Here is a 15,347-nt window from a genome sequence, read left to right as displayed (position 1 = left end):
TTTTATATTCTCATTCAGTTTAAAATAGTCATTTTAAAGGAAACACAAAAAGTTTCAAGTTTCTTAGGCTATTTGAAGGGGAAACAAAGAATCAACTAAAACAGCAGTCATCCATGAAAACAACTGACATTTAGTTTCACATGTAAGGTAAATCTGAATGGCACGAGAACCTTTCTACTCACAGGTATCTAAAGATTCGTCTGAATCATCAGGGCAGTCAGGGTCCCCATCACACAGCCAGCTCTGGGAGACACAAGTCACATGATCGTGGCAAAGAAATTCACCAGGATCACACAACTGTTGATCTGAAAATGAAAATGTTTCAAAATAAAATATGAATGATCTGACCATGAACACGAGGGCAGTACAAAGGTGAAATGTGGGAAAGCAATACATAAAAGGTACATGAGTGTGATCCACATTTTCTGTTCAGCAGCAAAACTAAACCAAATATTTATCTTAATTTTAGCCACTTTGCTCAAGCATACATTTTTGATAGAGAATTTACTATGTTGTGGTCTCACACATTCTCTTCTGAAAATAGTTAGGAATTATGTTTGTGTTTATGATTAGGTTTGCTCATTTGGGTAAGACATATAGATATCACAGTCAGTGGATTTTATAGAAGATATTGATCCCAAAAAGAAGTTCCTGAGTATAGAAATTTTAGTTTCCTCCTCTGCTCTAAGAGAAAGAAACATCAGTAATAAAAATTAAATATTGTACTTAAACTCCATCTCTGAGAATTCAGTTCCTAATCATCCATCCTGATGCTGGGACTTCATGTCAATTGGATATGCAATATCATATTTTTGTTTCTTTTTTTGCTACGACTTCCCAGATGACAGCTTCTGTTACCAGAGGAACTTCCATAAAGCTTTGCTCTAATTGGGTTTCTACAATTGGTTGTATCCAAAAATCACATTATTACCCTTCCATGGCTTCAGAATATTTAAGATCTGTAGTCTTTCCTTAAGTCCTAGTGAATTCACTACATGCCTTCTTTGTTTTGTTTTTGTTTTGTTTTGTTTTGCAATACTTATACACTGTGAATGCATTCAATGCAATATTTATGTTTTTACAAATTTTAAATGTTGGAAATAGGAATGCTTCTTACAATTGATAATCTCTGAATGTGAAAGAGTGTTAGGAACATCTTAACCATTTGGTATCACTTACACTTTTGTTATGTATATATAGGAATGATTCAAAAATTTAAAAATCTATCAATAAGTAGGTTTTTCAATATGCATCAAATAAAAATTCTAAATGATATGAAAGCATTAGACCATAACCTCACTTTTTCCCCCAAGTAATATATAAAATGATGATGCATTTTCCATCCAATTATTGGATAAAATACTATGTATCTTTTCTTTCTCTTCCTCCCAACCCTCACATAATTTTCAATAAATATACATTACAAACACACACAAACATACACACATCTTTAAACAATGGATGTGCATATATAATTAATTTTTCCAATTCTTAAACTATAGCTGTTTCCTGAAAGTTTTACTGCTTTATCTTACTCTATTATATTTTTCAATAAATCTACCCTCAATACCATACTTATTACCACTGTTATCATAACTTGGTTTTTTAGATTAACTTGATTGTGCACACTCTGTATTTGGCCCTAGAACTGTTACTACAAAAATGTAGAAGTCATGGTCTTTGACTTCAAGGATCCAGCAGAATACTTATGTCAACATCTGGAAGGAAAAAAGTACTCAGTTGCCAAATAAATGATATAGAAAATAACTCCAAAGAGAAGAGACCATAGATAGAGATGGAGACAAAAACAAAGAAAACTTTGAAGATGTACTTTAAAAATGGTAAGATTTGGATAAATGGAGAGTAAATATAGGATATTCCAGACAAGGGGTAGAGTAAACACTTTTCTAAGTCACTAATTATTTTTTTCTTTTAAAAAATATGTATGTATGTATGTATTTACTTACTTATTTAAATATTTATTTATTTACATTCAAATTAGTTAGCATATAGTGCAATAATGATGTCAGGAGTAGATCCCAGCGGACTCATCTCCTGTGTATAACACCCAGTGCTCATCCCGACAAGTGTTTTCCTTAATGCTTCTGACCCATTTAGCCCATCCTCCCACCCTGAATCCCTCCAGCAACCCTCAGTTTGTTTTCTGTGTTTAAGAGCCTCAGACATTTTTTATATTATTGTTTTTTATATTTTTGCAAGGGTTCATCTGTTTTGTACCTTAAACTCCACATATGAGTGAAATCATATGACATTTGTCTTTCTCTGACTAACTATTAGCATAATACCCTCCAGTTCTATCCACGTGGTTGCAAATGGCAAGATTTCATTCTTTTTGACTGTAAGGTACTAATTATTAAAGTCCATCTGAAACAAAAAAATTGCTAAAATTGGAATGACATTCAGGTCATAAAACTGTTTTTCCCCACCATATGTATAAGTATGTTCCAATGCTAGAGGAGGAGGATATACATTTTGCTTTACACTATCACATACTTCTGTACAGGAAAAGAGCATGGAGTAAAATTCAAATTGTTTTGCTTATAGAAAAAGAGACCATATAATTTGTACTCAAACTGGGAGAGTTCTGAAGATTAAGGAAGGCTTATTAAGAATTATACTGGGAAACAGATTCAAACCAAGTTTATTCCAGAAAACTCAGAATGGATGTTCTTTGTACCTATAGCTACTCTGCATTTGATTTATGATCTTGAAATGCTAAACTGTTTCCTTCCTTCTTTCCTCCCAAACTATAACAAATTGCTATGAGGATAAGGGAAAAGAGATGGTGCCTTGCTAAATGCCACTGTATAATTCCTGACTCTGTAAATAATCAATAAGTGCTTATGGAAAGTATAAAGAAATAAAAAAAGGACCATAAAGAACTATTTATGGTGTTGGGAAATAGTGTCTCAAAACATAGGTCAGAGTAAGTAATGAAGGACTTTAATTATCATAGGAAATGTTTTGTAGATAATTTGAAGTCATACAAAAATAGTTAAGAAAGGATATTTATGATAATATATGCAAAAAGTCATCTGTCAGGACAATCCTGCATTTGTCTAGAGAAAAGTTCAAGATGATTGGACTGAAACAGTGGGAACTAAAATGGAGACTCTGCTCCAAGCGAGGTAAGAATTAATAATTGGTGACCAAATGGTTGAAAGGCACAAATATTCTCCAAGTAAATAGCCTCAAAAATTAACTGGATGGAATCTCAAAACCAAAATAAAACATATTGGTATTAAAAAAGAAAGTAATGTACATGTGACCCTGTCATGCAGGCGGTGAGATAATAATAGTAGATATAATAGAGGGAATAATATGTATTTTATAGTGTTTTTTCCTCAAAAGTACCTCCATTCTCCTTCCTCCCCAAATCTTAATTTTTTCATTCTTTTACTTAGTTAACAATCATTAATGAGCTTCTAGTATGCTCTAGGTACTTGGGATATTTTTTTAAGCAGAAATCTTTGCCATCATGAAGCTTAAATTATAGTGGGGGGATAGAAAGAAAAATAAAATAAATGAGTTACATGTAAGTATATAGAAGACAAAACCTTATAGAGAAAAATAAAACACAGAAGGGCATTAAGAATTGGAGGCTGGGCATATGGATGTACAATTTTAAATAAAGTGGTCTGAGAATATATCACAGACAATGTGACATTTGAAATGAAGGTAAGGGTGACATCCATTTGAATAAAAGGTAATGTAGTAAGGGTCATATACTAAGGACCTGAGGCAGGAGGGTGCCCAGTAAAATTTAAGGAACACTGAGGAATAGCTGGAGAAAAAGAGAGAATAAAAAGAGTTAGGGTCAAGGAATCAGTGAATATGGGATTGAGGGTAACAGAGGAAAGCTTGATTTTTACTAAAAGTCAGGAAAGGAAACTGTTGGAAGGTTCTGAATAAAGAGATGATCTAACTTATGGCTTTAAAGGATAATTCTGACTACTGTGTTGAGAATAAACTTCACTGAAGTGGAGGTGGAATCAAGGAGATCAGTTTGGATGTTATTGGAATAATGCATATGAGAAGGGATGGTTGATGGATAAATACATCAGTGAAATGGAGTTTTAAGACAGTGTTTGATGAAGAAACTAAAGTCAAATATCCTGTTCACCTTCTCATTAAATGTCAGAATCTTAAGTTCAGATCTTTGACCCTAAATGTAGAACTTTTTAACAGCATTTGGAATATAATGAGTATGAAATGCTTGTGGGAGATCCAAGAATAAATATGCATCAGGCAGTGATGCATTTTAAGTCTGAAATTTAGAAGAATAATCAAAACTGGAAACATGGAATAGAACTGGAGTTATAAGAAAACAGCAAAAAATTGTAAGAATAAACAGATGAAATTTAAGTGAGGTGGGGGGAAAGGGGTAGGGGGAAAGAAATAAGAGTAGGTCAGGCAAGGGGACAGAAGGGACAGAAAGTTTAGCCAGAGATACAAAAGGAGAAGGGCAAAGGAAAAGGAACTTCATTAAAAACATGTGAAATTTCAAGAAATGTAATGAGGAAGGGGGTCACTGTTTACAATGCTCAATATGATGAGTTCTGAAAAGATGGCGCAAACCTGTAGGCTGAGGAAAAGATGCCACTGAAGGAAGAGGGACTGGAGCCCAATAGTATCAAAGTGGAACAGTTTCCCAAGGAGAACTCAAGGGGCTGGAGTAAGAACCTAAACCTGCCCCTAGGATGAAAGGCTAGATAAATGAAACAGACATGAAATAGATCAGTCATTAGCTGGTAGGAATCTGTTTCCTTGCCTGGTTACATTTTTTCAAAGAACTGAAAAGTAAGATTGTATTTTTACAATTTGAAAAGGGTGGAACTGGAAAAAGTGGTGAAGGTTTAGGATAACTGCTGTGGGGAATTGGAACAAGGCTCAACTAGGAATTTGTGAAAAGGATTCTAACAGCAATGAGGATCCAGCTAAGGCTGAAAAGTATGCAGTTGACAGTTTTTGTGTTTTGTTCATTTTATTTTGTATTAATGTCCAAATGTTCACCTACATTGAACCACAGATACAGAATAATCCCTTGGGGGGAAATCTCAGAAGAAAATCCCTTGGGAAAATATGCAAACCACCCTCAATACATATTCACATGTATAGATATGTACCCTAATCCATCCTAATTCAAAATACATACATATTAGGAGTAAGATAGACAGGTGGGGATTTACCTAATGAGCCTGTGTTATCAGCTTCTAAGCAAGATCCAACCTTGAAAGACAATTTGCACTGTTGTAATTTTGAGGACAGGTTTATATTATCTCTCTAGGCAGTAGCAGTTTAGAATAGCTTTCTACAACTCACCTACTTATTTTTCAACCAGATATTCCATTTCAAGGCTGGTTTTTAAAAGCATTGATTATGATTCAAATGAATGAATTTTCACTAGTTTAAGGTGATTATTTTCAAAGACATCCACTGGAATGAGCTCCTTGAATCAGAAGCTAAATATGTTGTGTGTGTGTGTGTGCGTGCGCGTGTGTGTGTATACATATATATATATATATGTATGTATTTGCCACTTATCCTGTTTAATTCTTCATGCCACCCTTCTGAGATATTCAAACTAATCTTATTTTAAATATCTTCCTATTGTATGAAAGGTATTGTTATACACTGAAATTAAACCAAGAAGCTTATGAGAATGTGCAGACAGTTTTACTTACATCCCTAAGGAAGAAGATCAAAGCTAGGACCATGTCTATCTCTTTATAACAATAGACTCTTACAATCAAGACATTAAAAGATTAGGACAACCATTCCTATAGAGTTTACTAAGTTTGGATTCACCCTGGCTTAGTATGATAATCTTGCTACATTTACATGAAAGCATCTAATTGCTCATTTTAATAAAAAAACTGTAGTAACATTTTTGGAAGTTGTATATAAATGGCATTAAAGGAAAGATTTTAGATACATGAGTTGTCACAGACTTATCTAATTTATATTTTCTCATTTTAATGTTACAATAAACTTTTTTATCTTTCAAAAATACAGGAAGTATCAAACTCAAATATGAAAATGAATTGATGCCAACAGGCATCTATTGAAAAACTATGTAGACTCCAGTTCCTACAGTATTTAACCATGATTAATTTATAATAACATTTTTCCCTTTCCCTTAGAAGTCAACTTGCTATTTAAATACTAATGAGAATGTTAATTTACAGAAGAAGAAGAAGAAGAAGAAGAAGAAGAAGAAGAAGAAGAAGAAGAGGAAAAAGAAAGAAAGAAAGAAAGAAAGAAAGAAAGAAAGAAAGAAAGAAAGAAAGAAAGAAAGAAAAGAGAAAAAGATAATTGCCTAATAAATGCACACGGGACACTATGGGGACGTTTAAAGGAGGTATAGATTATGAACTCTGGTAACTAATTACGAATTAAAGTTAAAAGAAAAGGTAGTGCCCATTCAACAGCTAAATTCCTGAGGAGTATAATACTGATCCTAGCTAAGTTAAAGAATTGTTACAACCTCCTGCACTAGCTAAGCATTAGATAAAGGTTGTGAGTTAGATTTTCAGATCTTAGTTAACATGACACATATTTACTTAGTATATTTACTAAATATAGTACATCTATATATCCCATCACTGACAGTCATATAATTGTTAATAATACACCATCCATAATTGCTAAAAGAGAAATATAGCTACATTTCCTTTCTTCTCACATAAAAGGCAATGATTTCATTACCAGGAGAACAGAATTCTTGGAGATATTTATAGAAATTCTTACTGTATTACTAGTATTACTAACTCAACTTCAAATTTTGATTAAGCTCCTGCAAAATTAAAGGAGAAGTGTTAGTTATTGAGTATTGAGTATGCATAGAATGATGAAAAATCCTTCAGAATTCCATTTGAATTGTTTTTTCATAATATGGTAAAAGGATTTCTTCTTTAATGCTTTCTTCTACTATGCTTTCTTGGTCCAACATACACTTTTAGTTCTCTATTCTCTGTTCTTCTATTCACTTCCCCTAAATATATATCTTTATGTGTCTTTTCTGTTTGATTGCTTTGTTTGGCATGCACTTTCCCATACAATAAAATTCTAGTCTCTCCTTAAAGTCAATGACATTTTACCTCATTTAATCAAAACTTCCCTAACAAACTTTTTCTTCCTCCATCACCAGTTCCATAACACTCCATCCAAACTACCAAAAAGTTCCTATTGTATTTTACTCTATGTATTATAGCTACTGGTAATGAGCTCCTGGGTGGCAGAAAGTTCTTTTTTTTTTTTTAATTTTGTTAAATTTCTTTTATTTATTTTTGAGGGACAGAGAGAGACAGCGCAAGCAGGGGAGGGGCAGAGAGAGAGGGAGACACAGAATTGGAAGCAGGCTCCAGGCTCTGAGCTAGCTGTCAGCACAGAGCCCGATGCGGGGCTCGAACCCACGACCGTAAGATCTGACCTGAGCCGAAGCCGGCCACTCAACCGACTGAGCCACCCAGGCGCCCCGAAAGTTCTGTCTTAAGACTTCATATTTGCCCCAGTAAGGTGACTTTACTGGAATAATCTCATATTTTCTGAAAAGAATTATACTTCTTTTTTTGGATAAAGGATGGAGGTAAAAAATCAAAGCAATACTGTGTTTTATATTTTATGAACAAAATGATAAATACCTTTATTTAGTTAATCACCAAAATTAAAACTAAGTTCTCCCATGGTTAACATAAAATAACCTGAATACTAAAGATTATACCATATAAAAGTAAAGCATCCATGAAAACTAAAAATCAAACTTGAGAGAGATTCAGTGTTATCCTCCAGAGTCTCTTAAAGACTACACTGAAAATTACACTTTTACAATAGCCAGTTATGCAATGCTAACTTAGCCAAATATATTGATGATAGTGGTATCTTTTTAAATGTAATTATTTTAGAAATACCATCATTGTAAGTGTAAGATAAAATGTAACTCGCCATTTTAAGTTTATGTATAATAGAAATAGGAAAATACATTTGGATTATATTAAGGTTTTTGTGAGGAAAGGTAGGTCAAAAGTGGTCAAACCTGGGAGTTTCATTTTGCCAAGGACTCAGTTCTCCTCTACAAAATGTCTAGTTGATTAAAAATAAACCATACTATACATCATAAGACTATATAATTCATAGTATCATTTGTCTTTATTAAATCATCTTAAAAATCTGCCCAAGCTTGAACTAGAGGGACATTTGGTAATGAAGAGTGCTAAAATCAAAAAAGAGACCAGACTTGAAAATTCCCTGAAGAGACAAACTACTTTAGTCATGTAAGCAAAGCTTAATTTAGCTTATTTTCTAAGACAAAGGAGACTAATTTGACCTGGGTCACTTCTTGCTTATGCCTCTGATAATTTAAGCAAAACTTAAATTGTTCCCCCAAATGGATATGAGGTAACCTCTGTAAGGATGCAGGTCCCATCCGGCCCTCACCACTGGGCAGTCCCAGCCTTCCCGGAGCCGGTCGCGGCGCCCCTCTGCGGTGGAGATGCGGCCTGGCAGCCGTGGGGGGCGTGTTCCTCTGCCGGTGGCAGGGTGGCAGGTCCGATCTAGCCTTCCCCTGTACTTAAAGGGGAAGGCGCTGGCTTCTCCTGAAAGGGCGCGCATTAAGGAGGGACAACTCCTGCGGTGCCCAATCGGCAGAGGCCGGCGAATACCTTTGACCTTTCTAGAGGCGGGCCTAGTCATGCCCCACGTGGAGCATCCTGGGCCCACTCTGACTGGTCAGTGCTCCAGATGGTGTGATTGGCTCCCAGAACTGCCAGTATTGATGGGGGGGTAGGGATTGGATCACTGTACACCTGTCATCATTTCCTGTAACTCCCCTTCCCAAAGGCATAAAAAGCCCTGCCCTGCCTTTGTTCGGGGCTCTCTCCACGTGGCCAGCGGGTAGGCTGGAGACTGTGAGCCCCAGCTTAAGCTTGTAATAAAGGCCCTTTGCTTTTGCAGGCGTGACTCAGTCTCCCTAGCAGTCTCTGGTGTTTGTTTTGGGGTGATTTGGGGCGATTTTACAAACTTGGGCACAACACCTCTAACCTATTTTCTTATATTTAAGAAAATCCTGATATTGTAAACCTTCACCATGAATAATCACTTCCTCCACAGTATGTAAGCTGCTTTATGACAATATACCTCTAAACCTCATTCCACAGGGAATGCAACTTCCAGATTGCAAACTATCATTGTGGTGTGTGCACAATAAACTTTTACTAATTGCCACTTCAGTAATTCACTGGTTTTTACTGTTTTTTTTTCTTGAGCTCAAGAGTATCTAGCTTTCAATAATAACATGACTTTTAGTTAATAATTTCCATTGTCCTGTTGAGTCATTATTGAAAATTTAGAGACTTAATTCCCCTAATCATAGACATATGTGCATATACACTTATACAGTATGTACATATATTGCTGTATTTTAAAATTATCATACTACTCCACCTAGAACTCTGTTATTCCTGAAGCTAAGACTGATTAAGACAGACTAACCAAATGCTTGAATAAGAGTCCTTTGGCAGACTAAATAATGGTACCCCACAGATGTTAATATCCTAAGTCCCACACTTGAGAATGTCACCTTACATAGTAAAAGGGACTGGGTAGATGTGTTGAAGCTAAAGATCATGAGGTAGGGAGGCCAGCCTGGATTATCTAGGTAAGCCCAATGGTATCACTGGAATTTTTAAAAAAGGGAAGTTAGAGCCGAGAGAAGATGTGAAAACAGAAGCAGAAGTGGGGTGATCTGATGAAGGGCCAAGAGCCAAGCAATGTGGGGCAGCCTTTAGAAGCTGAAAAAGGCAAGGACACAGATTTTCACCTAGAGACTGCATTAGGATTCAGTCTTAAGGACATGATTTAGGCTTCTGACCTCCATAACTGTCAGATAACAAAACTATGTTGCTTTAACCCACTGAGTTTGCAATAATTTGTTACAATAGCAATAGGAAACTAATACTAGACCCCAGTTACATCTCACGGCTCAAACATCACTTTATTTCAAGTCCGATTAGGCAAGCCATCAGGTACTTTACCATTGCTTTATTATTTTTTTTTATTTATGTTTTTATTGACAAGGTTTATAGGAACAAATTAAATATTTAAAATCAATGGCCAATTCTTAGGTCTCATTTAGTTATTTGTTTGTATTTATCAAGAAATAAGTCAAACTTGTGAAAATATGGCCAACATTTATCATTTTTATGTACTTCATGTTTTCTGGATGGATATTGTAAACACTCAACTGGTTTATCAAGGGCCTAATTCTCTCATAAAGACCCTTTTCTCATAAGTTGCTTTCTGTTCACTTCAACCCTACCTGCTTAAGTAGTAAAATGCCTCTCCTCCTTGATGTCAAATGACAGGACTAAGGCCAGCAATAATAACTAGAAACACATCACAAAACTTTATGAATAATACATTATAAATGCTCAGGTAAATTACATCCTTGGGAAATATATGAATTAGGAAGTGTGTGTGTATACACATTTTTATTCTAATAAGATCAGAAAGTGGAAAAATGTAATATATTTTTATTACAGGAAAACTGTAAGTAAATTGTATAATTTTATGCTTTCTCTTGGCTACCAAAACTGCAATTGCCCTATGCCTTATTAAAACACCAAGTGGTTTTGGTGCTGCAAATTGAAATTTGTATTTTTGAAGCACCTTATATAAAACCAGGACAAAATTGAAAGTTTATAGAAGTACATTATTTTCAGAAGAAGCTTTGCTCATTTATCATTTCTTTCATAATGAACAAATGAAAAGTATCTCTATAAACATTTCAAATCCAATTTGACATTTAATTTTCAGAGAGAAAGTTGGTTTTGTTTTGGTTTTTGTTTTATTTTTCCCTTGGTCATTTAAACATTCTTAGCCTTGTTACTGTTGTTGTTGTTGTTGTTGTTGTTGTGTTTTGTTCTGCTTTTCCTCAGGAAGGGATATGGAAAATTGTAATACCCTCACAGTAGACATGTTTAGAACTTCTTTTTTATAAAAAAATAAAATAAAAAATACTGAAGTACAAACACTGCCCTTTATTTAGCAAGAGACAAAGGATGTATTCTTCAGTGGAATAAAACTGATACATTCAACATGGTCGACTCGAGTTTTTATTATCATTGGACTAAAGCTTTGTAGTTCTGTTTTCTTTCCTGAAATTTCAGTAGAAATGTTATATTTCCTTTTAACCTGCCCTTTCTCAAAAGCCCTCTGAAATGAATCTGCAGAGTTATTTCATATACTACATTGTTAAGGAAGGGGAAATTTTGACAGGTCTCCTTCATAAATGTAAAAGAAAAAGCCTAAATTATTGACATTTCCTTGCAAGCTCTATTCTCTAAATCCTGTGTGATCCTCTTCCAATCTCCCAGGGGGTACCAAAATTCACATCTTTTTTTTCTCATCTCTAGGCTTAGTGAGATATGAAGCAGATGGTTAGGCTTTGGCTCTTTCGAGGATGATGCAATATCTCCTATCTGTTATGCTGTGTTTTAACCATTAAGGACTCTTCAAAGACTAAAATTTCACATATCTCAAGTTCTAACTTTGATTTTAAAATATATTTCTCAATGATAATTTCTTGTTTCCTATTTTATAAGACTTTAAACTTACTCATTTAATTAGTACTCATTTATGGTGAACCAAAATAGGAACTGAAAATGTAATGATGAAGACAAGGGGATTTCTACCCATAAGTTGCTGCAGGGAAGGTAAAAATAGAAATATTTACAATAATGTGAAATAGGTGTTAATATAGGTGTGTCGGGGTATTGGAAAAGCACTGCAAATGGAGGAACTTGTGCTGTGGAAAGCTGAGAGTTGGGGACACCAGAGACACAGAGAAGGCACGCAGAAAACCATTTTGTGACCTACCCAAGGCTACTTTTACTGTTTTTGAAAAACCGGACATCCCAATGTAGAGGAAGGGAAAACCATTTGCTTGCTTTCCCAGGCTCCCTTGTGGTGAGGGCATGAACACATCTCCCAATGTTCCTCATGACTACTGAGGTAGAGAGTCTGCTAAGACTTTCCAGGGAAACAATTTTCTTTCTATTAAAAAAAATAATGATCAGACTTGAGAGGAGGAGAGGAGCAGTTCTTCTGCATTGCTTTAGGTAGTCAGCATTCGGAATCTGAAGCAGCCACAGCCATAATCAGAGCATGAGTAAATAAGCCTGAGGACAAAGGCCAAATCAGTGAGGGTGGCAGTAGTGGAAAGACGTTCATCACTCTGTTTTAGAAGATAGGATTGCACTACCCTGAGTGAAACCCATCCTACTTCTCTCTACACATCTCATTATTTATGCCACAACTTTCCTTATTACTTGGCCAAGCATGTTGAGTAATTTCACGACCAACCAGAAGCAACTGATACAAGTATTGGGGAAATTTCCCCCCAAAAGGTATTTTTCAAATCATTTTAATATGAAAATGTGAGATTGTCAAGCTGACTATGTAGGGATGGCATTCCAAACAAAAGGTAGATCACATAGGGAAAACATGGCATAGTACTGGAACACCAGGTGATTCCTATGGCTAAGGTTTAGGTGTCAAAGATAGCATGGAAAATAGGTTGAATATTCACATTGTTTGACTTGAATGCAGTCAATATTTTAATATGTTCTTCATGCAGTAAGCCTTCTTACTTCTTGTTATTTAAAAAAAAACCTAATGCTTGGGGTACCTGGGTGGCTCAGTTAAGCATCTGGCTTCGGCTCAGGTCATGATCTCACAGTTTGTGGATTCAAGCCCCACGTCAGGCTCTGTGCTGCCAGCTCAGAGCCTGGAGCCTGCTTCAAATTCTGTGTCTCCCTCTCTCTCTGCCCCTCCCCTGCTCACACTATCTCTCTCTGTCTCTCAAAAATAAATAAAAAACATTAAAAAAAACCTAATGCTTATTCATTTTTGAGAGACAGATCACAAACAGGGGAGGGAGAGAGAGAGAGAGAGAGAGAGAGAGAGAGAGAGAGAGAGAGATTCTAAAACAGGCTCCAGGCTCTGAGTGGTCAGCACAGATGTGGTATTCGAATCCACAAACTATGGGATCACAACCTGAACCAAAATCAGATGCTTAACCGACTAAGCCAGTCAGATACCCCTTACTTTTTGTTATTTTAAGTTGCTACATGTTTTAAAAGGCTTTCTTGTGGGGGAGATAATAATACTATAAATGGTAATAGTCGTTGAATGTACACTATCTACCACATACTAAAATAATCAATCGTATTTAACACTCACAAAAACTTATTTATATTCAACAAATCAGATATGAGACTGTTTAGAAAGTTGAAAGACTTTCTTAATATTACCCAACTGGGAAGCAGCAGGACCAGACACAAATACTCATCTGACTGACACAAAGCTGCTCTCATAACTACTAAATCATTTTTTTCTCAGTTTGGAGATTACTGGCATTTTGAGAGCAACAAGTTTTGTACTGTGAGTATATTTAGTATCACTGACTTCTAGTGATTAAATGCCAGCAGTGCCTTTACTCATTCCAACAACCCCAAACCTCCCACACACATACACTCAGGCACTACAGATGTTGCACTATAAATCTATCTCGAAATCATAGATACCATTGGTATTCACCATCTTAAAATGTTCAGACTTTGCACCAAACGTGCACGTCCACGCATATCCAGCCTACAGTCCTCCACTGTACCAGCTGAACTATTGAAGGGTGTACCAAATGTGTACTTCCAAAAGAGGCCTCCGTGCTTCCTTCTTCTGAAACCTGTCCCGAGTTCTGGGTGATATCTAAAACTCCATGTGTTTGAGTCTCAGATATATAAAGGTAGCAACTATCCCTAGAAAGAATGAACATGTGTTTATCATTTACTTATAGCTTTGTGAATAAAAAATAAAAATAAGGCATTTATGGCATAGAGGCAATCATGGCGGTATACCATAGATAAAAAGATTGAATATTAAGAACAAAGGAAGTTAGATATTGTCAAGAATTTCCTTTTTTAGTATTCTCCAAAATCAAAAGCATGGAATAAATGAACTTTCCAGCTCCTTGTATTTTATCTCCATGATCAAACAAATACTTAACATGTATGAAAGTCCTCTGGGGGGGGAATTAAAATATGGTGAGATAGTGGTCTTCATAGACTGGTTACCCTTTTGTAGATAGATGTCTAAACCCCAGACTATCAAATGAGAAGAGTATCCTTAGTAGTTAATGTGGTAGAGGACAGAGGTCCCAGCTAGGCGAGCTAATGTTATTTGGATAATTGTGGAATATGAATGAAAGTTCAATGGGTTTCCTAAACATAACTATAAGTAACAGAGATAATTAAGTACTTCTCTGCAGAAGACACATGTCATGAGAATTTAAATGAATCCTTGTGAAAGTAATTATTACTCTATCAAAAGAAAAGGTCTAATGTAACATTTTAATGTTAATAGGAAATTAGAAAAGGTAGCCATGGGGGCCTAAAGGAATACAAATCCTGCCTCATAATGTTTCCAGGAAGTGATATAAATGCACACATGTTCTCACATTATGCCAATGATTTTACCTTTTTCCCCACAATTAAGAAATTACTGAGAAACAATATACTCCAACAAAACATATATTTAAATTACAGTGTGTGACTACATATTGGCTGTTGGTATTTTCTATGGTTCAAATTTTGATGATATTATAATTGCATGAGTTATATTTAAGTAAAACATTAAAAAATGGATAATTAAAAAGGGACAAAAATCAAACCGTCATAAGTTCACCCCTCATAGACAGTAACTGGCACTACTTTTAAAAATATTCCTGTTGTTCATTTTAGCCACTCTGACTGGCATGAGGTGGTATCTCAGTGTGGTTTTGATTTGTGTTTCCCTGATGATGAGTGATGTTGAGCATCGTTTCATGGGCCTGTAGGCCATTTGGATGTCCTCTTTGGCGAAGTGTCTGTTTATGTCTTCTGCCCATTTCTTCACTGGGTTATTTGTTTTTGTGTGTGTGTGGAGTTTGGTGAGTTCCTTGTAGATTTTGGATACTAGCCCTTTATCTGATATGTCATTTGCAACTGGCTTTTCCCATTCTGTTGGTTGCCTATTAGTTTTCTTGATTGTTTCCTTTGCAGTGCAGAAGCTTTTGATCTTGATGAGGTCCCAATAGTTCATTTTTGCCTTCATTTCCCTTGCCTTTGTGGATGTGTCATGTAGGAAATTGCTGCGGTTGAGGTCAAGGAGGCTGCTTCCTGCTTTCTTCTCTAGGGTTTTGATGGTTTCCTGTCTCACATTCAGGTCCTTTATCCATTTAGAGTTTATTTTTGTGAATGGTGTAAGAAAGTAGTCTAGTTTCATTTTCTACA

The 15,347-nt window shown here is 35.6% G+C and overlaps 1 protein-coding gene across 1 annotated transcript in view; it reads right to left on the bottom strand.

Annotated features, from left to right (window-relative positions):
* The window catches only part of LRP1B (LDL receptor related protein 1B), a 1,807,041-nt gene that overhangs the window by 1,474,630 nt on the left and 317,064 nt on the right, over positions 1–15,347 (bottom strand). Inside the window, exon 2 of the mRNA XM_029933319.1 lies at positions 183–305. Coding sequence (XP_029789179.1) covers positions 183–305 — 123 coding nt within the window. The remainder of the gene's footprint in view (positions 1–182; positions 306–15,347) is intronic.

This window comes from Suricata suricatta, chromosome 3, assembly GCF_006229205.1.
Source record: "Suricata suricatta isolate VVHF042 chromosome 3, meerkat_22Aug2017_6uvM2_HiC, whole genome shotgun sequence".
In the NCBI taxonomy this organism is placed as follows: domain Eukaryota; kingdom Metazoa; phylum Chordata; class Mammalia; order Carnivora; family Herpestidae; genus Suricata; species Suricata suricatta.
The sequence above is the reverse complement of the archived record's forward strand: the minus strand, read 5'-3'. Positions and strand labels throughout refer to the sequence as shown.